The following is a 27124-nucleotide window of genomic DNA, read 5'->3' on the forward strand; positions in this document are numbered from 1 at the left end:
CTCCCTGTCTTCCCCTTGTGGCCCACACTCTTGTCCACAATCCCGAACATCTGCTTTTCTTCTTTTCAAAAGTGATGCAGAAGGGCTATCTGGGGAAAAAAATTATTCTGTCTAATATGAAAATAGAGGTAAGGTGGCATCATGTCAGGAATTTAGACACACTCTCGCCAAGGGTTATCGCAAAATTCGGGACTAATCTGTGCAACAAGCTATCATTATCAGTGCGCTTAGTAAGCGAAAGCAGTTTCTAGTCCACAAAATTTAAGGAGACGGTCACTTTGCTCGTCTTACATAAAATTACTGATTTGTTGCAGCTAAACATAGTCATTTGAGCAAAGGGATCGGTTTTTCAGGTTGTTATATAACGTATCAGTTGGCAATTAAAACAGGTGAAAAGGTGTTGTATTGCTAGATGTGTGTCTGAGAAATTTAAATGCCTCTGTGCTTTTGCGTACGCACGCGAAAGGCTCTATGCGTGAGCGTGCAGCGCTTACTGTCATAAGCAAAGAGCGGGTTAAAATTTTCTTGGGGTGTGCTAGAGCTTCGGTGCACTTACTTGCCTTGGTTTATCGCGTGAACAGTCCTTAGCGCTTAATAGAATCATAAAAGCTGTTTCAATCGCGAGCTGCCCTTCTTTTTTTTTCTTCGTTTTTTCTTTCATGGGAAACATTACGTAGTTTCCTCGAACGGTCAGTATAAAATAAGTGTTAATACGAACTTCCGTTTTTTGAAATATACGCTTGTAGCAAGAAATCTGGTATGCTAAATTACGCTCGTTGAAATACCGGGAGAAGCCGAGAATATTAATTACCAGTTAATTAGCAAACAAATATTAACTTGGAAACGAAGGTGCTACTGTCAGTCAGTGTTTCAACCGCACTCCATTTGTTAATTTCATTCCACGAATTACAAGTGCAGGAACACGTGACTGCTCAGAGTGCTTTATTCTTATGCCATAGGAACACATACAGATAAAGATGAATAGAAACCAAAATAAATAATTGAGTGGCGAACAATTTTCTGAATGGGCCGCATAGCAGTGCGCGTGAAAGGGCAGCAATTTTCTCGGCCGGAAGACAGAAAATTTTGCTAATTACCGATTCGAAGGCACCGCCAAGTCCAGCAGGGTGATTGAACGTTTTCGATCTCCGAGGGAAGGACTTTCAAACTCGCAGTGGAAAAAAAAAAGAGAAAAAGAAAATGCAATCGAAGTTTTCTTTTTCCGTCTTTTTTTTTTTCATCTCTCACTCTCTGGGTCGTCCTTTAATCTGTGCGCAGTCAACACGGCTACGTAGCACGTGCGTCGAGGGACTGGCGCGAGGCCAGCTTAATTCGGCGTTCGTAACGCTTCGGGTGCGCGAGCGCGCCTTGACCAGAGCGAGGAGCGGCGCCGCGATGCGTTCCATGCTTTCGGTGCGACGACGTCGGCGAGATGTGGCCAACTCGGGGGCGGCAGAATGATGGCCGGCAAACTTGGCGTCGACGCTAATTCGGATTAAGAAGGGCAGCAAGCAGCACCGGCCCCTGGCCGGCAGAGGGTGCACGACTCGGCAAGGAGGCCGGAAAACACGCCGTAATGACGACGTCCGAAGCGTCTGCCAAGCGGCGGTAGTAATCGCGAAGATTTTTCTAGGACCCCGGAATAAGGGGTGAGACTCATTCGCCAGCACAACTACATGGTAAATAACTGTTTCATTTTCTTTTTTGGTGGGGGGGGGGGGGGGGTTCACTAAAGGAAACGAGTTGTGGTAATTCTAAAACGCGATGAAGGTACTTGGTGCAGCACGTCCTGCCGTGCAGTGAAAAAACAAGAGCAAATAAACGTGGCAGTTTCGAGAGAAGTACATGATTTCGCGAAACAGTGGCAAACACACCGGGCTATCTCTTTCCGTGGTGCAACTGCGTGAATCTGCGTGGCCCTCAACATTTACTTGTGAATTTAAGCAAGCAGTAATATCCACGAGCATACTACACGCTTAAGCATGAGATACAGCGCTTCTTTATACTGCAAAACCCTTTCTTTTCACGTGCACCTAATTTACGCCAATCCCGCGATTGCAAAATGCCGCAGAACGTAAGAGTACGCGGTATTATCAGGGAAGATATATGAACACTATACTGAGAAATTAAAATTTATTTTGTCGGCTAGTTGTGCTGACTGTACCCGGTAAAACGTGGCGCATTCGACTGATCTGACTGCGCAAGCTTGCGCTATGCCAGAACAAATATTGCGTGCAAAAGAAAAATGGCGCGCGCAGGCATGATAGTTGATTTTGCGTAGACAAGCCGACGTATCTCTCGGACAAGTGGTGACGCACAAAACGTTATACACGAACAACACGTGTGGCACGTAGAAGGCTAAACAGACAGCGCTGTTTTGAGCAGGCAGTAATGGTAAAAAAAACACACAGAAAGGAACAAAACGCGAGGACTTTTTTTTGCGGCCCAGTTGATCAGTACGACAAAAAAAAAGTCGTGAAGTTTAGTTGCCGCGATTATGTGCAGCCTTCAATTCGCGAATAGTTCAGACCGTGAAATTATAAAGTTTTACAGTGTGCATACTTATGAACATGCGGCTCGGGCAATTCCAAATTGCAGATGGTGTCACGAACGTGTCCCGCACGCTGTCGGGCGCGGAAATTCCTAAACTTTAGTTCTAGATTATATTTAATGTGTCGCCTTTCGGTTTATGGCGGTAACATGTGGTCGTACAGCGACTAATTTATGCTTCGTTGTGGAGGAAAATAAAAATGAAACATCAGAAAAAGCCGACCGCGAAATATAAACACGCGAAACACGCCTGACAAAACCCTGCAATCGGAAGGACACGCTAAACTCGGAGAATGTGCCAGCAACGCCAAGTAAACAATTGGATAGGACGGGCACTAGACGCACGACGTCTTCAATCCCTTTCTACGACCGTGTCTCCTCTACAAAAAGCAGATAGCACGTGCTTTGTTCAGATTGCATCGGCTACGTGACAAGAAAGTGTGGGTTGATATTAGCATGTAACCAGACGGGCTACTGCGGAAGAGCTGCCTTTCAATGCTCAGGCGTGCGCTGGAATATTTCGAACGCCTGCTTCAATTCGCGTTCTGCAATTGTGAGGACTCTCTGTGAAACCATGGAGACGGTTTGTACTCGTCATTCGGAGAGCGTACCTCGCGTCAGCACCTGCTAGCTGATCAAAGCGTGTGTGCGACAAATCCAATTTCTCATTTGATCAGTGTCTGCAAAGAGCGCAGTGTTGGAAGCTTTATTCCCCCTCTTTTCTACCGCAAACGTGTCACGTGCCTGGCTCCAGCCACGATCTGCGCAGCGGCTCAGATGCTAGGCCTTTCAGTTACTCAGGACGAGGCTGCCCAATTGAATCCCGCGCCGTTTGCCCAAACAAGGAGCATGTAGTTACACTGCTACAATCATGCCCATTGAAGCAACGCAGACAGCACACGAGGGCACCACGCCTTAGGACACATCGTTAGAGAACCGTGAGAGCTTCACTGATGAAGACTGCGCTAACATCGTCGAAGCGGAGACTCGATGCGTGGTGAGTGGATGATCTGGTAATAAGATACTAGTCGTTCAGACTCTCTGAACATGTTCGGCCGAATTCACAAAGCTTTTTGTTCGTAAGTGCGCTTTGCCATTGACCGGCCATCGTCCCTAATATATCCAGCATAAGGATTAGCTGAAATTTTTGCTACGAACTATTTTAGCGTTACATCCTTTTGGGAATGCGAGATCTTATTCTCATTTTTTAAAGCCAAGCTTTATTTGTGAAGTCGACAAATTTTTATGCCGTGGTCGGTGGTCAAACTGGATTGCAGCAGAGGTTACATTCAGAGAAGATTTCTTTCTGGCCTTCGACGGGTTTAGATGCCGTTGTCGATGGCGGTGGTTAAACTGAGAACAGCAGGAAGTGAGCGGGCAGGAGGAGAAGAGAAATGAGAAGGAAGGCGGGTGGTGTGGTAGTAATGCGCGCTGACTGCTCGGCGCAGACGATGAAGTCAAGCGGAAATGGCACCGGATTGGAAACAGAACGTGCGCCGGGAGCGGCATGATGCACCGACGCTCGTTGGGTCGTTGCGGCAGAGTCGACGTGAAACTGTCACTTACGCCGATTCCCACATTGAGTGGGGTGGAGATTGTTATTATTAATTTATTATTATTATTATTAAGAATAGACAATTTTGAACAAGATCCTCCGACAGAAAAATGACAGGTCGCACACCATGTCCATGCGCTGGCAATACGAAGAAACTAGCTTAAAGCAAAAGAATTGCTGCGGATAACACTTTCTAAGCACACAGCATTCCGAATCCCTGTTACGAGACAAGCTGTCACGCACGTGTCGCGTTTGAGTACATACGTGCCGCGAAAACGCATCTTAGACGTGACGAACGTCTGCACTTAGCGTGGTGTTGTAATATAAGCACAACAGAGCCTCTCTTCTTTTTCCCTGCACGTTTATAAGGTGCATTTCTCGCTTTGTGCTCTTTTCCTTGTTAACCTTTTTACCTCCAATATATATATATGCTCCAATATATGCTTCATAAAGGATAGTAATGAAGCATCCTTCAGCGTTGTGAACATTTTACTTACAAATAAGAAAACATCTCGCGATATGTGGTGCCAGTCCGCATGTTTTGAAAGTCTCATCAGCGATTTTATGCACATCGGCTTTTTTGATGCTGCACCATTTTTACGAATACCTCGAGACCCTGATCTTTCCGTGAAGGCAACTGACTGTAGTGTCGAGGGGCGGGGGGGGGGGGGGGGGGGGCTTTACTATAGCCATACACTATTGTGGCGGGGTAGCATTATTGCAATTTCCTCCAGTTGCTGCTATAGTGAGTTTTTCAGAGGCATTTTGTTGCTTTGGAATGCATATGTTAGTTTTTTTGTGTGTGAATAACTCCTGAGTATAAAAAAGAACGTTCGGCATATTTCTTGGAATATGCTTCACCGACAAATCTAAGATGCAGAACATGTAGATATATTTACATTTTCGCAGTGAGCGTGCAAGAAAGCATCCCGCTTCCGCAACCTACTACTGCCAAACTACGTCATCTAGTTTGCTTCTTGTTCATTTATGGCAATATATGGGCACAGTCATGCGTCCATATATATCGTTGTCACCCGCAAAGGTTACTTCGCCGTTAAACTACAGTAGTTGTAGAGAAGACTGCTTGCTGGTGCACAGAAAACTATACATTTACCTTTGAGTGCATGCGCGTTTTTCAAGCTAAAAACGAAGCATTTGCATTATGTCGAGTAAGAATGGCATAAACAGTTTTCGTTTGAGTTTAGCCACATATGATTCTTGACTGGAGTGGCACATCTCCAAGCAAGAGCCATGACGCGGCACGCGTTGCGACATCGCATCGTTCCGTACGCTTCTAAAGGCCAGGTGAAGAATGTCCCAAAACTTCAAGAGCAGCATAAACTCACCTTGATGCAGAAGAAGAGTGAGAAGGGGAACGTAACAGATATGACCAGCAGTGAGATGAAGGTCAAGATGATCGAGCAAATGTTGGTCCCGTCCGATGACCGGGAGCCTGAAGTCAAAAGAAGAGAAAGGCCAATGAAATGTGTGTATTCTTCAATGACAAAATTGGGGCATTTATACATTTGATTGCGGCTGAAATCGTTTGCATAGCTGCCATCAATGGTATGTGTATACCCCGTCCCCTGGCTTCCTTTTTTGCTTTTTAGCTTTGCAGATACGGTATTGTTGCGTTTCGCCTGCGACACGTGGTTTTGCCGGCGCGACGGCGGCGGGGCGGCGGACATTTTGGCCCGATCGTCGTCACCGCAACACTCATCGCCAGGTGTTTCCAGGCGCGTCTGCGGCGATGCGACCGCCTAGGGATTTCGTTCCAGTCATTGTGCCCGAAACAGGCGAGGCCAAAGCAGGGATCTCCTTCCAGTTATTGGGCCCGAAACAGGCGATGCCAAAGCAGGGATCTCGTTCCAGTCATTGTGCCCGAAACAGGCGGTGCCAAAGCAGGGACCATCTTCTCGTTACAGTCATTGTGTCCGACCGGCAGCGCCACGACAGTGTGCTGCGCAGCGCCACGACCAGGTGCTACGAGATCGTGCGCAGCGCCACGACATGGTGCTACGGCATCGCTACGACAGTGTGCGTCACCATTAGCCCATTGTACATTCACGTGCTCGTCTTTTGAGGGGTTCCTTCTTGCCCTCAACTGCGAGAGTATAAAAACAGCTGCCCCCGGACGCCAGAGGAGGGCTCCGATTTCTTCCGTTGAGTGAAGTGCTCTCCCGTCTCTCTACTTCGGTCAAACCTGACCACCAACTCTTTGCGATGTTAAAATAAACAAGTTGTTTCGTTGTTACCTGTCGACTCATGCTTTGCCGGGACCTTCGGATGCTTGCAGTTGTACCCCAGGCCGCCAGGCCAACGCTACCCTTGGGGCTTGCGACCCAGGTACAACCACGGGCGTCAGCGCCGAGTTCCCAACCGACCGCGCCAGCAGTCCGGATCCAAACATCTGGTTGCCAGCGGTGAGATCGCCTACGACTTCAAACAACGGTCTGCCAGCGGCGAGATCGCGACAACGGAGGCCAGCAGCGAAGAGATGCAGTTGACTGTATGCTGAGCAGCTCAACGACGATCCGGGAGCAGTGCAACGAGCCCTGTGTGACGACTGGTTGCCTGCAGCGGAACGACTGCGCGGAATTCCTGCCTGCGAGGTTTGGTGAGTGCGGGACTTTCTTCTACTGAGCTTTGCCAGGCTTTTTGTTAGTGTCAGAAACAGAGCTGGTAATTGTGGTTGTCGTTGCTGCCGGGTTAGTTTGCGGCAAGACAATAGTAAGCAGTAGAGAAAGCAGCATTCAGAGCAGCCATGGATTTGAAGTCGTTGCGCAAACCGAAATTGTTGGAGCTTGCAAGAGAGTTGGGTCTGGATGTCTCAGACAAACTAAGAAAACCGGAACTGATAACGGCTATTCTTGAGTTAGAGGCTGAGGATGACGAGCTGTCGGAATGCCTTGAGACTATTGAGGAGAGGTCAAAAAGACAGGAGCGCGAACTTAAAGAGCAGAAAGAAAAAGAAGAGCGCGAACACGCTTTGGAAATGAAGCGTCTCGAGGTAGAGATGGAACGCGCTCGTAATGGAAGTCAGGCACACGGTGCAGGAGAACGCGTATTGTTCAAAATGACGGACCTGATGCGGCCGTTTAAGCTTGGAGAGGACATTGGTTTGTTCCTGGTTAACTTTGAGCGAACGTGCGAGAAGCAGGGGTTCTCTCGGGAAACGTGGCCACAGCGCTTGCTCACTTTGTTACCCGGCGAGGCGGCCGACGTAGTCGCTCGCTTGGATAGAGAGGAAGCAGAGGATTTCGACAAAGTAAAATCGAGTCTGCTAAAAAAGTACCGGCTGTCTGCGGAAGCGTTCCGTCGGAAGTTTCGGGAAAATGAGAAAGGCAGAAGTGAGTCATATACAGAGTTTGCGTATAGGCTTATGTCGAACATGCAGGAGTGGCTCAAAGAAGAGAAAGCGTTTGGTGACCACGATAAAGTTCTGCAGTGTTTCGGGCTAGAACAGTTTTATAGTCGGTTACCGGAGAACGTGCGATACTGGGTCTTGGATAGGCCAGACGTTTGTACGGTGGCTAAAGCCGCTGAGCTAGCCGAGGAGTTTGTGACGCGTCGGGCTCGCGGAGCTAAGGACGGTCAAAAGGGTGAATTTGGCTCGAAGTTTGAGAGGCCGAAGTTCACACCTATGAGAGCAAAGGGGGACACGCGTAGTGCGGATGCGAGCGAAAGCAGTCCGACCAAACGTAAAGAGACGGCGGCAGCCAAACGCAGAAAGCGGTTCGAGATGAGGCGAGCGCGCTTGTGTTATACGTGCCAGAAGCCGGGTCACTTTTCGGCGCAGTGTCCGGAAACAACACCAAAAGTTGTGTTTTTTTCAATAGGCAGCACTGACGAGAACATGAAGCTTCTCGAGCCTTACATGCGAGACCTCCTCGTGAACGGGAAAGAGTGCCGAGTGCTTCGCGATTCCGCAGCTACGATGGATGTAGTTCACCCGTCTTACGTAGAACCCCATATGTTCACGGGCGAGTGCGCATGGATCAAGCAAGCCGTGGAAGCTCATAGCGTGTGTCTGCCGGTAGCAAAAGTGCTTATTGAAGGACCTTTCGGAGCGCTTGAGACGGAGGCGGCAGTGTCATCTATGCTGCCACCCCAGTACCCGTACCTATTTTCAAACAGGTCCGATCACCTCCTGCGCGAGAAGGGGCTTTTGTTTGGTGAAGCTAGTGTTCAGGCCTTAACCAGATCGAAGGTTCGGGAGCTCGCTGCAAAGGCGGTAGTTGCGGGGCCGACGTTATCAAACAACGAAAAAGGGTCAGAGGCGCAGCAAGCTGATATTCAGAGCACGCCCGAACAGAATAGAATTGAGTCTGTAGCGTTGAAGGCGCCAGATACTGGAGAGGAAAATCCCGACGCGGGAAAGTTAGAAGAGCTATCTACTGATTTGCTCATCGCGCCTACGTCAGACGGACTTGATAGGTTGCTAAAAGTCAGCCGGACGGCTTTGATAGCCGAGCAAAAAAAGGATGGCAGCCTGGAAAACGTGCGCTGCAATGTCAAAGAAGGTATCGCCAGGAAAACTGCGCGTTTTGTGGAAAGAGGTGGAGTCCTGTACCGGAAGTATCTAGACCGCCGAGGAGTGGAGTTCGATCAGCTGGTCGTGCCTCAATGCTATCGTCAGGATCTGTTGCGCTTATCACATGGGGGTTCGTGGTCCGGACACCTAGGCGTTAAGAAAACTAAGGACCGTCTCTTGCAAGAGTACTATTGGCCAGGGTGTTTTCGGGACGCAGACCATTTCGTGAGGACATGTGACACTTGTCAGCGGGTGGGCAAACCAGGGGACAAATCGAGGGCGCCGTTGAAATTGGTACCTATCATTACGGAGCCTTTTAGACGGCTCGTTATTGATACAGTGGGACCTCTGCCGGTAACAGCCACGGGGTACAGACACATTTTGACTGTGATCTGCCCAGCGACAAAGTTCCCTGAAGCAGTGCCGCTTAAAGAACTCAGCTCAGTTGAGATAGTTAATGCACTACTGTCCATATTTGCGCGAGTTGGTTTTCCTGCAGAAATTCAATCAGATCAGGGCACAGTGTTTACTAGCGCTTTGACGACAACTTTTCTCGAAAGGTGTGGGGTAAAGCTGCTACACAGCTCAGTGTACCACCCACAGTCGAATTCCGTTGAGAAGCTCCACTCCGTCATGAAGCGCGTGTTGAGAGCCTTGTGTTTTGAACATCAAACTGACTGGGAGCTGTGTCTGCCTGGGGTGATGTTTGCTTTAAGGACCGCGCCGCATGCGGCTACGGGGTTTTCGCCAGCTGAACTGGTGTACGGTCGCTCGCTTCGATCTCCGCTTCGCATGCTTCGAGAATCATGGGAAGGTAGGGGCGACGACCCAGTCGTGGTGGAGTACGTGCTTAAGCTCCTCGAACGCTTAAGAAGGGCACAGGAGTTGTCAGGTGAAGCAATGACAAAGGCCCAGCAGAGGGCCAAGGTTTATTATGATCGGACAGCCAGGGCCCGTCGTTTTGAGGTTGGCGATGAGGTCATGATATTGCGCACATCGCTAAACAACAAACTAGACGTGCAGTGGGAGGGCCCAGCGCGAATTGTTCAGAAACTGTCGGACGTTAACTACGTGGTAAGTCTGCCAGGAAAGCGGAAAGCACAGCAAGTTTACCACTGTAATCTGCTCAAACCTTATAGACAAAGGGAAGCAGTGGTGTGCATGATGGTAAACGTTCCTGAAGAGCTTCCGGTCGAGCTTCCGGGACTAGGCTCAGTGACGAACAGGGAAGACACCGGTCAAGTCATTAGTGACCTTATCAGTAAAGCACCGCTGTCGCCTGAGCAGAAAACCGAACTACACCAGCTATTACAAGAGTTTCAAGGTCTGTTCTCTGAGAGGCCTGGTAGGACTTCTGTACTTACTCATGATATAGAACTTACCTCCACAGAGCCAGTACGATCCAAGGCGTATCGGGTGTCACCCCGCCAGAGCGATATTATGGAGGCTGAGGTAAAGAAAATGCTACAGCTCGGTGTTATTGAGGCAGGTGAGAGTGATTATACCTCCCCTTTGATTTTAGTTGAGGTACCGGGCAAGGAACCTCGTCCTTGCGTCGACTACCGCAGGCTTAATTCCATCACTAAGGATCAAATTTATCCGATCCCTAACATCGAGGAGCGCCTTGAGAAAGTTAGTAGCGCTCAGTTTATTTCCACCCTAGATCTTGTCAGGGGTTATTGGCAGGTTCCACTTACAGAAGAGGCTAGTAGGTATGCGGCGTTCATTTCACCAATGGGAACATTCCGTCCTAAAGTGTTGAGTTTTGGTTTGAAGAACGCGCCATACTGTTTTTCAAGTCTCATGGATAAAGTGTTGCGGGGACAGCAAGAATTCGCTTTACCGTATCTAGACGACGTAGCGATATTCTCCGCATCCTGGTCTGAGCATATGACACACTTGCGGGCAGTGCTAACCCGCCTGCGCGAAGCAGGCTTGACAGTCAAGGCTCCTAAGTGCCAGATAGCACAGGCCGAGGTTGTCTACCTCGGTCACGTGATTGGTCAGGGTCGTCGCCGCCCCTCTGAAATAAAAGTGGCCGCTGTGCGAGACTTTCCGCAACCGCGCACAAAGACCGATATTCGGTCGTTCTTAGGTGTCGCCGGCTACTATCAGAGGTACATCCCTAGGTACTCTGATATCGCGGCTCCCCTGACGGATGCTCTAAGAAAGACAGAGCCTCAAACAGTCGTCTGGGACGAGACAAAGGAAAGAGCTTTTAGCGCCCTAAAGAGTGCCCTAACAAGCCAGCCTGTGCTACGATCGCCAGACTATACAAAAGGGTTCATTGTTCAGTGCGATGCTAGTGAGCGAGGCATGGGCGTTGTACTGTGCCAACGGGAAAATGGAGAAGTAGAACACCCCGTCCTGTATGCTAGTCGTAAGCTGACCAGTCGTGAGCAGGCGTATAGCGCCACCGAGAAAGAGTGTGCATGTCTCGTGTGGGCCGTTCAGAAATTGTCATGCTATCTAGCCGGCTCGAGGTTTATCATTGAGACAGATCACTGCCCTCTCCAATGGCTGCAGACCATCTCTCCCAAAAATGGCCGCCTCCTGCGCTGGAGCCTCGCTTTACAACAATATTCCTTTGAGGTGCGTTACAAAAAGGGGAGTCTCAACGGTAACGCCGATGGCTTAAGTCGAAGCCCCTAACGTAGGAATCAGCCTCAAAATTGTTTGTTACTGATGTTTTTCTTCCTGAGGCAGGATTTTTTTTAACATATTGCTTTTGTTTAGTGTTTCAAAGTGATGATATGCTTTCTAGTGCAATTTTTCAATTTGTGGACGCGTTCTGAGTGATGCTAGACTACTGTAAGGAACTAGGCAGTGGTATAAAAAGGGGAAAGAGCCTGGCAGGGCTTAGTGAGGGTTGTGCCGTGCTTGCTGACTGAGCGGTTGAGTTTTCAGCGTAGTTCTAACGCTTGCCGGGAACGAGAACAAAAATGTGAACTCTCCCGAAGTCACTTTGCAGTGTCCCGTGCGAACCTGAACGAGAGAACGAGGCCTTCTCTGTGCGCTGCGCTCAAGAAACGTCAAGGGACGCCCGACTTCGGTTATGAGCATCATCGAGCGACATCCCTCCGGACAGCGGATGCAGTCCCCTGTCCATCGGGATCTCCTTTCCCCGGCGGGGCGGTCTGTTGCGTTTCGCCTGCGACACGTGGTTTTGCCGGCGCGACGGCGGCGGGGCGGCGGACATTTTGGCCCGATCGTCGTCACCGCAACACTCATCGCCAGGTGTTTCCAGGCGCGTCTGCGGCGATGCGACCGCCTAGGGATTTCGTTCCAGTCATTGTGCCCGAAACAGGCGAGGCCAAAGCAGGGATCTCCTTCCAGTTATTGGGCCCGAAACAGGCGATGCCAAAGCAGGGATCTCGTTCCAGTCATTGTGCCCGAAACAGGCGGTGCCAAAGCAGGGACCATCTTCTCGTTACAGTCATTGTGTCCGACCGGCAGCGCCACGACAGTGTGCTGCGCAGCGCCACGACCAGGTGCTACGAGATCGTGCGCAGCGCCACGACATGGTGCTACGGCATCGCTACGACAGTGTGCGTCACCATTAGCCCATTGTACATTCACGTGCTCGTCTTTTGAGGGGTTCCTTCTTGCCCTCAACTGCGAGAGTATAAAAACAGCTGCCCCCGGACGCCAGAGGAGGGCTCCGATTTCTTCCGTTGAGTGAAGTGCTCTCCCGTCTCTCTACTTCGGTCAAACCTGACCACCAACTCTTTGCGATGTTAAAATAAACAAGTTGTTTCGTTGTTACCTGTCGACTCATGCTTTGCCGGGACCTTCGGATGCTTGCAGTTGTACCCCAGGCCGCCAGGCCAACGCTACCCTTGGGGCTTGCGACCCAGGTACAACCACGGGCGTCAGCGCCGAGTTCCCAACAGATCGTACCAGCAGTCGGATCCAAATAGTATCGTATTTTTAATCGGCATCATAGGTACCCCCATTATTTATTTGTAGTCAATCGTTTCGTTGTTTAGTTTTCGATGCTAACTGCTGCTTTTAATGTGTGCATTTACCAAAAATAGTTGACGTACTTTAATTGCTCAAATGTATTGGTTTTTCCACAGGCTTCTAATAAAAACTAAAGCAAAAAGGAGAAAAACTTTAAAAAGAAATTTTTTCTTTATTTTTTTGCAGGAAACGGTTGTTATATTGCTATTTCTTGTTATCTTTCTATATTGAGTTCCCTTCCTTATTTCCGACAAAAAATATCCCAAGTACATGCACGCTAACTTGCCGTTCTTCAGGAGGGCACGTTACGCGGCATTCACGAGAGGTCATACGAAAGTGAAAGCGTCGGCAATGAAACTGTTGCGTCGCAGAGGCAAAATATTTGCAATGTGTGGTTGTAAAATTTCATTCCGCACCGATTCCCCTATTCTTGGTCGAAAGTGATTCTTCGCAAACAAAGCCTACGGGTCGCGCGCAGTAGACACAGAACACGTCGCACCGGCGTGCGAGGGATCCGTCTTTTCATTCACGAAGCGATACAACGATACCGCCTGGAAGAGCGGGAGGGCAAACAAAGATGGCACAAATGAGCGGAGGCCAACACTTTTTTGTGTGACGTCGCTGCGCCCAGCGCCGACGTTAATTAGCGACGCGCGACCACCACCCGCGCCCAATTAATCAGAGCCGGATCGTCGCGGCACAAAGCACAAATCAGTAAAGAGGCGAAAAAAAAAAGACAAGTGGTGACAGCTCAGCGTCGTGGAGTGAGAAGTGGCCCGTAGCGACCGCTGCGCTCTAACCGCGCTCCCGAATCGCGATAGCAGGGCTAGAGACCCGCGGGGTGAGAATGAATAGAAACGAAGGAAAAAAAAAAAAGACGAGCGAGTCATATAGAGGCGGGGAGATTAGAAGGGTGGAGACCGGCAAACGACGCAAAAACGAAGGTGAACGAAAAGCCGCGAGCAGAGCCTCCGCGTGTGTCCTTAGCGCTTTCTTATCATCTATATGAATACCGCTAGACTAGACTTTAAAAGGAAAATAGAAGAGACCGAGCAAAGTATGGAGAGTGAAAGGAGGCAAATCTTTTGAAAGGGGGCTTAAAAGGAGGGGGACATGAAAGAAACCGCACTAAAAGGCGATGCAAGTCGAGCCGAAGGCTGATTAAAGACAGGCCGTGCGGAACGGCGTGTCACGACGGCGGAGTAACGGGTAGGGAGAAGAACCCAACAGAGGCGTGCAAAAAGAAAATAAATAAAACAAACGAACAAAGATCAAAAGACTGCCACCCCTTTCTGAACGCAACCCCTCCTTAGTCCCGCTGGATCATGTTGCGAAGGGTTAAACTAAATGCGCAATGTGTCAAAGCAACAAATATGCCGGGAGAAAGGTCGCCTGGTGTACGTACGGTATAAGGAAATTTTTAGCAAGGTACATGAATGTCTTGAAGAAGTGATATATTCCGCGGGCAGAAAAAAAAAAAAGAAAAACCGGTTTTTCTTATTGAAGCGCTCTGATAATTGCGCGGAGCTCTGAGCCCACATTCACAAAACTTCTCTCGCACGTGAGACCTTTTCTGTATCGACCGATTTTAGGCTGCCCACCAATGACGAAGCGATTGATGTGATAAGATCATTGACGCAGTGGCGGCCAATCGCGGCCCGCGCTTGTTTAAGAAAAGTGGGTCCTAATGTTTATTTTACTGACTTTGTCCTATATCAATCACCGAATAATTCTTAACTCCTCAAGATTTGTCGTTGTGTTACACTATTGTATTGTATCATCCTTGTAATGTTTAAGGTTCCGTTTTTTTTATTTGTGCTTCTCGCAACTTTCTTGTTCTCTTCGTGATTTCCAATAAGTTTCATGCTTCTGAATAAAAGTTTCTGTGAAGGCTTCTTCACTGAGCTCGTACTACGTCACATTGCAGCTTAGCATATTTCAGGGCTGTATGGCTAATAACCCCAACTGGACACATGAATACGTAGATATGCAAATTTCTCAGCATAAATTTCTTAAGAGCACACCATAGTAACTGCATAATATCATTCAACTTCCATTTCTATAGTAGTTAAAGGGACCCTGAAACGATTTTGGCGATATTGTGCAAAACGAATTGAGTCGTTAGAGTTGGCCCTTCTGGTCATTATGAGACAACGCGTAGGGTACGTTGCCGATCCGCTGCATTCCTGTCACCGGGTCGCTCACCGCGCGTAAGTTGCTGCGTGTAGGGGTAAGGGAACCTGTCGCCGACGTTCTCCCTTTATGCGTCCCTTGAGGCCGTCACAATTAAGTGACGTGTTTAACCGCTCCGCGTAAAGCGTGCAATTTGCTATAAGGTTTTAAAAACGTACATCGCTACCGATCGCAGCACGCCACTCCCCTGAGCTTTCAGCCGCCCCTGACCAAGTGACGCAAGGTGACCATACGACGCCAGTAGGGCGAGCTATCCGATTGGCTGGCCAGGGTGCGTCATCGATATTTTCCGCAACTTTATGGCGAACAAATATTGTTCGTAACAGTAGCATTGTTAGTTAATTTGTTTCTATAAAGAAAGAAAGTAGCAGAAAGAGAATGCACAAGGACAGTTTGTCGCTACACTCAAGCAATTCCAGCACACAGCAAGTGTCGTCTGCTTTTGTTACAATGTGCTCCATGTTGACGCGAACTGCGCGGTCTGTGTTGGTCTCGATCTGTCTTTTCGGGAGCACCATGGTTCGCCCTTGCGTTCTGAGCTACAAACGCAGCAATCGGTGACATCTCAAGCTGCGACACTGTGTCCCTCTGCAAGGCAAACATGGGAGCGGTGTGGCTGCAGCGCTGGTTGCCAGTATCCGATCGGCACCAGCATCTGCGCGTTTGCTGACGTCACTTCACGCCATGCGTTTCTCGTGTCCGGCATTCAGGTAAAAGCAAGCGCAAGCGGACTGGACCTGGGTGTTTTACGGGGTGAGCAGAGGTGCAAACGGGAACGGCCTACACGGTGCAGTCACCTGCTGGCACAAAGCTCAACCAAGCACAGAATATAGCAGTAACCAGGTGTATTCCACTTTGCTGCTGGTTCAAATTTTTGGCAAGAGCGTAATCGTGAACACGTGGTTTTTCTAAATGTTTAAAATGTTTTAGACTACAGCCATATTAGCTCTTTGTTTGGCTGGTAAAGCTCTGTGCCACCGACTGGACTGTGCAGACCGATCAGGCCGCTCACGTACGTTCACGCTAAAGCTCTTTCATCATAGCAATAGTAGTACGGATGGACTTTAGCTTACGCCTTCACCCATCCGTCAAAACGCCTAGCTCGCCTGTAGGTACCGGAATGCCGGACACGCACGGCACAGTGACAGAATTCTCGCAACGCACGCTGCTTCGATAGCTCTCGCTTGGGATCAACAGCCAGGCGGCTGGCGGAGAGGTTGGAGAGGCTTCGCGCGCTGCCTCCAAGACAACCGGAAGTAGACGACACGACGTCCCATCATGACGCAGAACCAGTGAAGGAAGAGCTTAGCCCCAATCACTCGGCAAACGAGTTGAGGAAATAAAGCATGGCTATGGGCGAGAGTAATTTGTAATTGTCCGTAGCTCTCTTAATATGAGACGCTTCACACAAATTGTGATGCGAATATTTTACTGTAGCTATAGCCTATACGCTTCATATAATTTGTCCGAACCGTTTAAAAGACCCTTTAACTTTGTCACTATGAAGGGCGAACCAGCGCCGAAACAAGAAGGGGCGACAACAGGCACAGAACTTGCAACTGACTTTATTTCACGTATGCGTGCAGAATGTAGACTCAAATGAACGACAATTGGTTAAGCACACACAAACACACACAAAAAGAAGAAGCAAAGGAAAACGCGTTACAGAGCATGACAAGATTGAAAGAGGCCTGAACTAGAAGACAATCGCGTAGCGCCAAAACCAAACCTACGCAAAAACATACACGGCAACCAAGGTCAACGACGGAAGACAACCGGCACGCGCCCATCCCAATCAGGTTAGAGATGTTCTTTGAGCGACCTGCTTTTAGCTTACCTATAGAGGAAACTGTCGTCAAATTTGGCGCTACGAACATCGCTGCTGTGTTTCGGCATATGGGTAACTATCTGATCGTTCTGAACAGAAGACCCAGTGTCCAAGAACATGATATTTTTGAAGAATTTGCAAGTTTTTGAAAAAAATGTTCAGGTGGTTACTCATGATACTCCTCCGAAAATCGTCTGTTTTCTTGCTATCCATTTTCTCTTCTCAGACAGCCAAACTTCTTGGTAGTGTGCGCAAATTGGGCCAAGAAGCTATAATTGCCGTTTTCTGGGGACATTCGGAAACTGGAAAAGGTGAGCATAGCTAATCACACGCATCAAAATTATGTTGAGAAGTCCTACATTCATAGCATGGCCCGTAGATTTAATGTTAGCGTGAAATGGCTTCAATATGGTGGCTTACGGCAGCGTGTCATTACTTCCGTCACAGAGAACCTGTTTAAGGTGGCCTAAAGGGGTAGCAGCCACCGAAAAGCTCGGTAAGATCTGAGTTCCTTGAATTCATGACTTGTCACACAGACTAAAAAGAATTGGAGATCGAGCCGGCATCGAATCATATTTCCAGCACCAGAGAAGCTAGAGAATCTTTGCGAACGCAGCTACGACGCTTCACACAAGAAAGTTTTCCAAGTCCACCATGAGAATAAGTTCTTCCCATGGAAGAGCGCCGTCACTTTGTCAATCCGCTAAGAGAAGCGAACTATGTAATTATCGCGTAGCGCCGAAACCAAACTAACGCAAAAGAACAAGGCAACCAAGGTCAACGACGGAAGCCAATTGGTACGCACCCGTCACTATCGCGTTGCATATTCCAAATACAACCACTCTTTTTCGGATAAGAACAGCAATGGCATGCTGACGCAATCATCTACATGTCTCATGATCTCAATACTTTCCATGATCACGCGGGTTGTTTGCTCGCTGCTCTTACTGATTACACTGGTGTCATTAATCTGCGGCTTGCAGCCACACTCTTTGCAGTGCAACGCAGGAAAGGCAGACAATCCATTCTTAACTTTGCCACGGTGTTCTCGCAACCTGTTGTTAAGGCACCTGCCGGTTTGACCGACATATTATTCACCACAAATTAAAGAAATACTTAAATTCCGGTCTTTTACGTGCCAAAGTCACGATATTGTTATGAGGCACGCCGTAGTGGAGGACTCCGGATTAATTTTGTCCACCTGGAGTTGTTCAACGGGCACCAAATGCATGGTACACGCGCATTTTTTGCACTTATCGCTCTTCGCAATGCGGTCACCACGGCCGGGATTTGATCCCCCGACCTCGGACTTAGCAGCTCAACGCCAAAGCCACTGCACCACTACAGCGGCTTAGGAAAACAATGCCGTGTACCGTGCATGGCGTGCACGTTAAAAAACTTCAGTTGGTTCAAATTAATCCGGACTCGTCCCCTACGGCGTGCCTCATAACAATATCGAGGTTTTGTCTCGTAAAACTCGAGAATTTAATTATTTTCTTGCCCGTGTTAAATAATATGTCCGTCCACCCTGCAGGTGCCTTAACAACAGGCTGCAGTGTGGCTGCAAGCAGCAGATTAATGACAACAGTGTAATCGGTAAGAGCAGCGAGCAGACAAGCCGCGTAATCACGGAAAGTATTGATATCATGAGACATGGAGGTGATTGCGTCAGCACGCCGTCGTCATTATCCGAGTGGCTGTATATGGAATATGCAACATGATAGTGAAGGGTGCGTACCGTTCGGTTTCCGTGGTTGTCCTTGACTTCATTGTGCTTTTGCGTTAGTTTGGTTTCGGTGCTACGCGATGTTTGCTTAGTTCGTGTCTATTTCGATGTTTTGATGTTGTATATTTTGCTTTTCTTTTATGCGCCTTTCCTCTTTTTTTTCTTTTTTTGCTTTTTGTGGTTGACCCTTTTCCCATGTCTCGTTCATCTGAGCATTAATTCACCGCGCATATATGAAATACAGTCAGTTGGACGTTCAACGCCTGTCCTCCTTCCTTCGTGTTTCCGCGCTGCTTTGATCGCGCCCAATAATGCAGCTCCAACATGAGCAAATCCACATTTTGTGAACGTCACATTGGGCCTTCATCTTTTACTGCACAAGAAAAAAAAAAACGCTCTACATTTATTTATTTTTTCTTAATAAAAACTACCACCGCGGTCACCATCTCAGATACATTCTCGTGTGACAAGAATTATAGGGCATTGATCCCTGGTATAAATATCCTATAGCAAGTATCTTTTCTAATCATTTAATTAAGTAGCCAGTAGCTAATATAACCGCTTGCACGTCTACGAGGCTACAATGACCGACACGTAATTCAATTATTATTAAAGAGTATTAGGTACTGCGCAACTGAAGTTAGCGGACGCAAACCATCGGGCTTACAAAAGAGCCCCAAAGGAGCACAAAAGAACTCAAGCCGGGCCGTAGGGATTTGGGTAGGCTTCAGTGCGCTATTTCTAAAGCATCCTAATAATTTAGCAGGGTACTACATGTTGGGCGAGTTGGTGCATAGATAATAAAGGTATTGTGGCTCAATGCAAAATAACATACAGAAGAAAGAGGAAACGGAAGAAAGAACGCCAGACTTTCAACTAATTTTCTGACAAGCACACCACCCACATATATAGTTATATATAAATAGAGGAACCGGTACAGAGTTCGACAAAGTTTTTGAACGAAAAAAGTCGTTTCCTCCTTCAGGCACAAGGATTTGTGTTTTCTGCAGGATAACAAAGAAGGCGGCTTTGTTCTTATGGCCTCAGGGCTCTTTCCGGGAGATGGCCTCTTTCGCGATTGAGAATAATTTTCTTCCCCCAACAGCAAACCCTGCCAAGGCAAAAAGTTGCGCTGTATCGCTGTGCAAAGAACTCAACTTGCCTCAACTTGCGAACTCTATTACTGATCGCAAAGGCAATACCTTGGAAGTGTTCCTCACTGTTAGGACACACAAACGGGAAAGACCTTTCAGGTCAATTGTGACTGAGCACGGTACTTGGCAGCTTCAGGTTAGTCGCTTCCTGCTGAAGCATTTAAATAAGGTTCGTTGTGATGACCCGTTGGCCACAAAGAAACTCAGCCAAAGTCATGGATTTTCTGAGTACTGGAAGTGGTGTATGCTATGGCTTTCCAATTGATGTGGAGTATTTGTTCTATTGGGCCCCCCATATTAAAATTCCATTTTATGTTAGAGATCGTATTGAGAACAATGGAAGCGCTGATTTTATGAATCCTTGTGGTCTGTCCATTGTCAATTTTATACCTTGCTGAAATTTTACCTAAGCAGCACCTTTGTTTCTTTTAGTGACAAGCTATTGTCCAACGTAAGAGCATCTGTAGTGGGTCTTATGTAGCTCCCGTCTCCCATAATATATTTCTTTCATGTATTGACAAGGTTTTAGCTAGATGCCTTGACTCGGACGTAGCTCCTAGAATTGTTAGATGCGTGGAAGATTTCCTCGTGCTTTTAAAATGGTACAGTCCCTTCACACCATCTGACAATGTAAACTCGGTTCTCTCAGTGTTTAAACAGCGTGGTAAAGGCATAACGTTCACCCATGAGCTTCCTCATGCCATAATTTGCCATTTCTGGATATTCACCTGTACTAAAAGTTACGCATTCGTGCTGGATGTATGGCCCCCGTGTCCATGAGGACTTGCTTCCTTGTGACTCTGCTCACTCGAAAGCAGAGAAAAGGGCTATAGCCACGCTGTGTCTGCGGTCTGTTAAAGTCGTGCGAGCACACTGCGGATGGTAGTCACATATCTCGAGGCTGGTTGCAGCTGGTTTCCCTTGTGCAGTTCTAATCAGCATATCAGATACCCTGCTCCGGATGCCAAAAGGATGCAGCGGAGAGCATGGGGCACCACCGAAGAAGAGACAACAGGTAGTGCCATGCATGCACAGAATTGCCCACAACTTGAAGAATGTTGCAAACAGGGACGATTTTGCGGTGGCTTTTCTTTCGGCACAGAATAAGGTGTCGAAGCTTTTTACCCCAATTTCGTCGCGAAATTTTGTCCCCAAGTTCTAAGCTTTCGTGCGAAAGGAAGAATGCCAGGCCAGTTCTGCGTTGCACCGTGGGCGTTATCTATGAAATTCCGTTGAGCTGCGGCAATGTCTACGTAGGTGAAACCGGCCGCTATGTTAACGACCGCTCAAGGGAGCCCGTGTTATCATTTAATAATGGTGTGGGTCCACACCTGCCGTTTCACTGTGCTTTGTGCGGCTGCGCTCCGCTGTTTTGGGACACGCGTGTGTTAGGAAGGAGCCGGGAGGCTCCTTCCTAACACTTCTTTCACCTCCTTCCTAACACACAATTGGCCCGACAGGTGCTCCAAGCCTATCACTTTAAGAAGAAAGGCGATGGCTGTATCAGTGTTCTATCCATTTCTCTTTACAAGCATGAATGTGACTTTTTACATACTGCATTGAGATAGCCTGTCTGCATGTGCTCCGCATTCGTTGTGCGCGCAAATCCGGTGTGCATATATATTCGGGTAGTGTGCTCGAAATAAATTTTACTTCAATTATCAATTAATAAAAATTAATAATCGTCTCCTTTCCTCTGGCGTAGTTTATCTTACATTGCTCCACAATATCTTTATTCCGTAATAATTATTCAGCTGTAGTTCTGCATGTTTTCTTTGCTGTTGTACCAACACCTGAGCGTTTTCACCCACTCCCTCATGCAAGGTCCATTGAAAATTTAACATAAGTAATTAAATAAAGAAATTTCCATCCTGTTGTCGACGCGGCTCACGTGCAACCCGCCTGGTTTCTGCTCGACAGAGGATGGGAACAAACGCCGTCGCACGCAGAGCGATGAATTAAGCCAGAGGGGACAGAAGTCTCGTCGTTCTCTCGCCATCCGCTGCGTAGCGCAAACACAGGGACATTGGCAGCCTCTGCGTCAACCCACCATGAAATCCGTGCAGCGCTATAGTACTTAGATCACAGGCGGTACACATAGAGTTTCACATTACACACACACACACAAACACACACACACACACACACACACACACACACACACACACACACACACACACATATATATATATATATATATATGTAGAGAGAGAGAGAGAGAGAGAGGGGGGAGGAGGGTTAGAGGAGATGAATTAAAATTACATACTTTTTATTCGCACTAATTCATTATTTGCGACATGACTTTGCGCAAAAGTACTTACCATCGGCAATTTCTTGCAACATTTCAGTAATTATTTTGTTTGAACATGTTCTAAAAGCAGTTAAATGATAGCGCATAGAGTTTAAGCAAGGCTAACACCGGCATACGACAAATTTACGACGATAAAGCTGCTTCCGGGTGCCTTATTTAATGAACTACAAGATTTCTCGAAGCCAGAGGGACGGAAGTTAAGGCAATGCCTATCCTTCTCATGGTCATATCAATTACTTTACTGACAGTGTATGAAGCCACGGCTTTATTTCCCTCCGGTATTCTTAGAACGAAAGTCCACGCTTTGTACATTTTACAAAAGCGTTTCGCGATTGGCCCGAGCCGTCGCTTTCACGCCTGTGAGTAATCAACGCTGAACCAGTTCACGGGATACGGCTAATCATGAATCCACGCACTGTGACCCGTATTCACAAAAACGTTGGGAAGCCGGAACTGTTTCTAAGGGACAATACCAGCGAATCCCGACGTTGGGCCTAATATTAACGATCGTGGCCGACCAATGGCGCTCCACGTTTACGAGGAAACAGCTTCGCGATGTCGGCCCTGTATGCGTATACGAGTTCGGCGGCGCGTTGCGAACGCGCCCCCACTCAGCGGCTGCCGTCGACAAACGCTGTGCCGCTTTAGTAGAGGACGGCGCAGAGCTGGCCGGTTCATTCTGCCAGACAATGCGCTCGCATTCCCGGGCTGCTCGGGCTCCACGGCGGGGACGAGAGGGGAATGCCGGAATTTGACGCCGACCCCCGGCATCGGCAGTCCAAACATACAGCACGGCGGTTACTGCCGAAAGACCACGCTTGCAGGTTTTGGTACGCGCTGCCGCGCGTGTGTGCGCCCGACGCACCATGACCGGAGGCACGCGGCCGATCGCGCGCACTGCATGTGCCAGTCTGCGCGAGTTTTGTACGCGTAAGTTCGCGTGCACTGGAGGATCTGAGGGTATTCACTGGTATGCTGCAGCGTACCAGCTGCCTGTGTGCCTCTGTGCCAACCGTCGCAAGAAGAAAAGAACGAAAAAAATCACAAGCTGCACCGCGCATGACTGGAGCTGCCCTTACGTTTCATTGAGGGACACACGAGCTGGTGGAAGTCTCTTCTTCGCTTTTTTTTTTTGTGTGTGTATTAACGATGGCGAACTACGCTAAGCACCAAGCAGAAGAACGCAGATAGGAGAGGGGAGATTGGACACTACGAGTACGTTCAATTCTTCGGGAGTATTAAAGAAGCACTTATATGCTCATTTAAAAAAGATGCCGCACGCACTCAGTCGCGTGTAATTACACAGACGATACGTTAATTACCACGCTGCTACTCACGCGCAGAATGTGCCAGAAAATTAAAAAGACGAAAAAAAAAGAACACTTCATTTTTCGTGAGATATCCACGCGCACCGGGTAAAGCAACAATGCAATGCACGTATCATACGCTGACGTGACACGCTGACTTCGTGGTTCCTGGGTGAAAGCTTATATTGTGCAACTAAATTAAGATTTTCCGTGTTTTTAAAGCTTTCTAGAGTGCCACACCATGCTTGTTGCGTACGTCACTGGCTTGATGGCGTCACTATAGCGCATTGTCTGAATAAGGCTCATCTGTTATTTTCGTTATCACTTTCTACAGAGCTATCATTATGCATAGTGAAGCAGTGGGGAGAAGGTAGCACGTACAGTGACTACAACACTAGGTCGCTCATGAACTCGCGTTGCACATTCCTTATATTATTCGCCGCTGCGCCCGCAAACGTGCCTTGTTCCGGAGAAAATCAATCAATCAATCAAACAAAGGCTAACAACGGGGCCTTCAGTCTAACAACGGTGCCTCGCGCTTAGAGCACCGATGCCCGAGAGATATCTGAAAGAGGGGTCGAATTCGCAAAGTTTTTCGTTCGTAAGTGGTGTTTGACACTTGTCCCCCGCCTTCGCTAATTAAGTCCAGCATCAAGATTTGTTGCGAACAAGACTCTCGTAAAAGCCTTTTGCGAATACGGGCCAAGGAGACTACGAGGTACCGAAGTGCAAGATAGGGTAAACAAGCCCGTTGCACGCACTCTTTAAGTACTCGACTTGGCCGCGGCTTCGGTCCGAGCAAGCACAGGCGTTCGGGTGGCGCCCTGTGCGTGCTCGGGCGGACATGCTCGAGAAGTGCCTCTCGGCAGGCAGGCGCGCACGCCATCCGCAGTGCAGTCGATTATTCGCTCGCTGCCCCGGGGCGGCCGTCACCACTTCGCCTTCCCGCTGCGAAAATCAGCGAGGGAAGACGAGCGTCTGGCGATGCAGCCGAGTGCGTTAATGACTCGTCCTCACCACCGCAGCCGGCACCGATCGCCCGGATTGGAAACGAAGGAGCACGCGGGGGTCAAGCACTTGGCCGTCCCCGCGAAGAGGCCGGCCGACGCTTCGCCTATGCTCACCGAAGCGGAAGTACAAATCGGGGAGAATCGAGCGCGCGCAACCAACAGCAGAGGCACCGTCCATGTACGCACTCTTGTAGTCGGGCCGATAAAGGTGTAAGTCTCACTGGCACACGTGTGCCCGTCGCCTGGCCATGGGAAAAAGAAAGGCGAGCCAGATAGGCAAAAAAGGGCAAATAGAACCCGGGCAGGGAAATGTCACCGTGCAAGGCGATGGTGATGTCGCGAGTGCATTGTGCCAGCCTCTCTCTAGCGGCCCTCTCTTTTTTCTTTGTACAGCCGTTTGCGCTTTCAGGCAAGGGGTTCTTTCTGGTGGATTCCACACTGAGGACCAAGAGGTGAAAGTTGACCCATTGATTTTCTTCAGTCTCCGCCATGATACTAGCGGCATAAAGCATTGTTTCTTTTTTTTTTTGCAATATCATTTATGTGGACACTCCAGGCGCATTTCTGCCCTCGGCGTATCCGTGATGTTCCGTACGAAGTCCAAGGGCGGCAACACCACCTACGCTGTATGTGCGAGTCAACACGTACGAAGGGAGAGGGAGAGAGAAAAACATTTATTTGAGGGAATAAATGGAGTTGGTAGTGTGGGGCCCATTTGGTTCATGGGTCCCATTGAAGCGGAGGTGGCTGCCCTCAGTCCAAGGCGCCACAGGCAGTTGCGGCTCTGCGCGCCCTGTCGAGATCAAACTGAGTTGATCGTCAAGGCTGTCGCTGGCCAGCAGCCTTTCCTACCGCCAAACAGTGCATGGCCCGGCATGTCCAGGTGGTGTGTAAAAGCGTTGGCTTCTCAGAGCACCTGGGCAACGCACGGGGTATACCTTTGGGAGCCGACCATCGCGGCTCAATCTCGCCCGCGCGACAGGGAGGAGAGCGAGGAGGAAGCGCGCCGTCTTCCGTCGCGCGCGAGGCACCCAACGTTGCGAGGTACCGGGGAGGGGAAGGGTGTGGGCGGCGTTCTATACTTCCGCTGCAACTGCATATGTGGCAGCTGCGCGCGGGCGCGCCGCCGTATCTTTTGAGCGATCTGCGTTGGAGGCAGAGTCTAGGTGCGTGTACGGATCGTTCTTTTGTGCGTGCTGTGTGTCCTCGGCGCTCAGTTTGCGTTGAAGCGATAGACAGCAGAAAGGTCACTTTGCTCACGGCTGCTGCTGCGCTTTCTCACGCTAGCGTTTCGACAGCGAGTGTTCGCGATCATCGAGTGGGATGCATACATATTTGCTGAGTGGACTGATTGGACTCAAGTGTGCGACTCTCGACGATTGCCTGTTTCCGAGAGGGAGTGCTACTCAACGCTACCAGGCCCATAGAGCCTTCTTAACTTTCATGCAGTAAACTGATTTGGCCTCTCGTTTACAGACATTTCTTCCGTGTTCCTACTTTATTTTGACCGTGTCTCTGTCTTTTGTTTATTTCCCATTTTCTTTCCTATTTATTTTTTTCTATCTTCTTCTCCTCTTCTCTTTTCATTCCCTCCTCTCGACAGAGTAGGCAGGCGTTGTGCCCCTCTCGGCGTCAGTTGTCAGCTTGCTCTCTCCGTGTTTCCTCTGTGTGTTTGTATGTTTCCCTATGGAATAATAATAATAATAATAATAATAATAATAATAATAATAATAATAATAATAATAATAATAATAATAATAATAATAATAATAATAATACCATGCTTGTTAGTTTAGTCTGCATGTGAAAGTTGATATGGCCGATAAAAGTACTATCCTTACTTCGCATCGCTTTCTACTAATTTGCTTTCGCAATCGACGCTTGGGTTTCTGGCGCAACTGCTACTTATTTAATTACTTTTGCAAAATAAACTTGACAATGCACCAATGTTCAAGAAACAGTGCGCCGTATTTGTTTTACGTGTTTCTTTCGCTTCATTCCCGCTTTAGAGTGCATTTGCATGTTTAAACATATTGTTACGGTGAAGTGAAGGAAGAAGTTGAATTGGACTAGAGGAAGACGAAGTCTGGCAGTTGCCTGAACGCCATATACACCATTTGTAAATATAAGTTATTTTGCACTCGTGGGCCTGCTTTCTTCCCGCAACATTTTGGTGGAGGTGCGGGATACGAACTCGCTCAAACCTATGACCTGTTAGGCTCGTTGATGCCCGCTCACTCCATCTTACTGAACGAGCCGATGCAGTTGTATTGAACCACTAGGTAATTACAGCACCTTGACTAAAAAATTCTTTTACGACCGTATTTTATTTTTAATTTTGTAGCGCACTGTACAAAACACTTAGAGTCAAACGTCTTCACAACGAAGTGCTGTCTACCTGCAAAGTTATTCATTACCCAGGTTAATTTGTTACAAAGGTCACACACCATACCGCTCACAATAGTGCAGTCTAAGCAGGTTCATCAAAACAAAAGCTTTGTTTATCATTAATTCAAGAGAAACTTAGTGAAGTAGATCGCAAATTTTTTTTGTCACAATTGTATTTTTTTTTTTACATATAGTACGACTGCAGCCAAGCTCACTGCACTGAGGTTCACAGCATGCTCCGCGGCGAAACACTGGAGAGAGAGAGAGAGAGAGCGAGATAAAACATCTTTATTGAAAAGTTCCTGCTGGGTTCGAAAAAGGAACGAAGAGGCTGGGAGGTGTTACGGTTGGCGTGTAACACCCCGAGCATGAAGGATGCTCGAAAGACCCTGCTCAACCGAAACGGAGGATGGATTCATAATTTTCTATGGTTGTCTCGAGTGGTTGTCGGTCTGGCAGGCGCCCCGCAGTGATGACAGGCCTATTTGTGTGTGCGACTCTAGGAGAGACTCTTTCTGCGAACTGTGCGACTCTAGGAGAGGCCCTTTCCGCGAGCCAGCGTCGCCTAGAAGAAAGGATCAGCCGCCCATTCTCGACCAGACTGC

At 48.4% G+C, this 27124-nt stretch overlaps 1 protein-coding gene across 3 annotated transcripts in view; it reads right to left on the minus strand.

Annotated features, from left to right (window-relative positions):
• Positions 1-27124, minus strand: part of LOC142577288 (band 7 protein AGAP004871-like) — a 505838-nt gene that overhangs the window by 235372 nt on the left and 243342 nt on the right. For all 3 annotated transcript variants that reach the window (XM_075687088.1, XM_075687089.1, XM_075687087.1), the window contains one exon: positions 5452-5558. In XM_075687088.1, coding sequence (XP_075543203.1) covers positions 5452-5558 — 107 coding nt within the window. The remainder of the gene's footprint in view (positions 1-5451; positions 5559-27124) is intronic.

This window comes from Dermacentor variabilis, chromosome 1 (genome assembly GCF_050947875.1).
Source record: "Dermacentor variabilis isolate Ectoservices chromosome 1, ASM5094787v1, whole genome shotgun sequence".
NCBI classification, from domain to species: Eukaryota; Metazoa; Arthropoda; class Arachnida; order Ixodida; family Ixodidae; genus Dermacentor; species Dermacentor variabilis.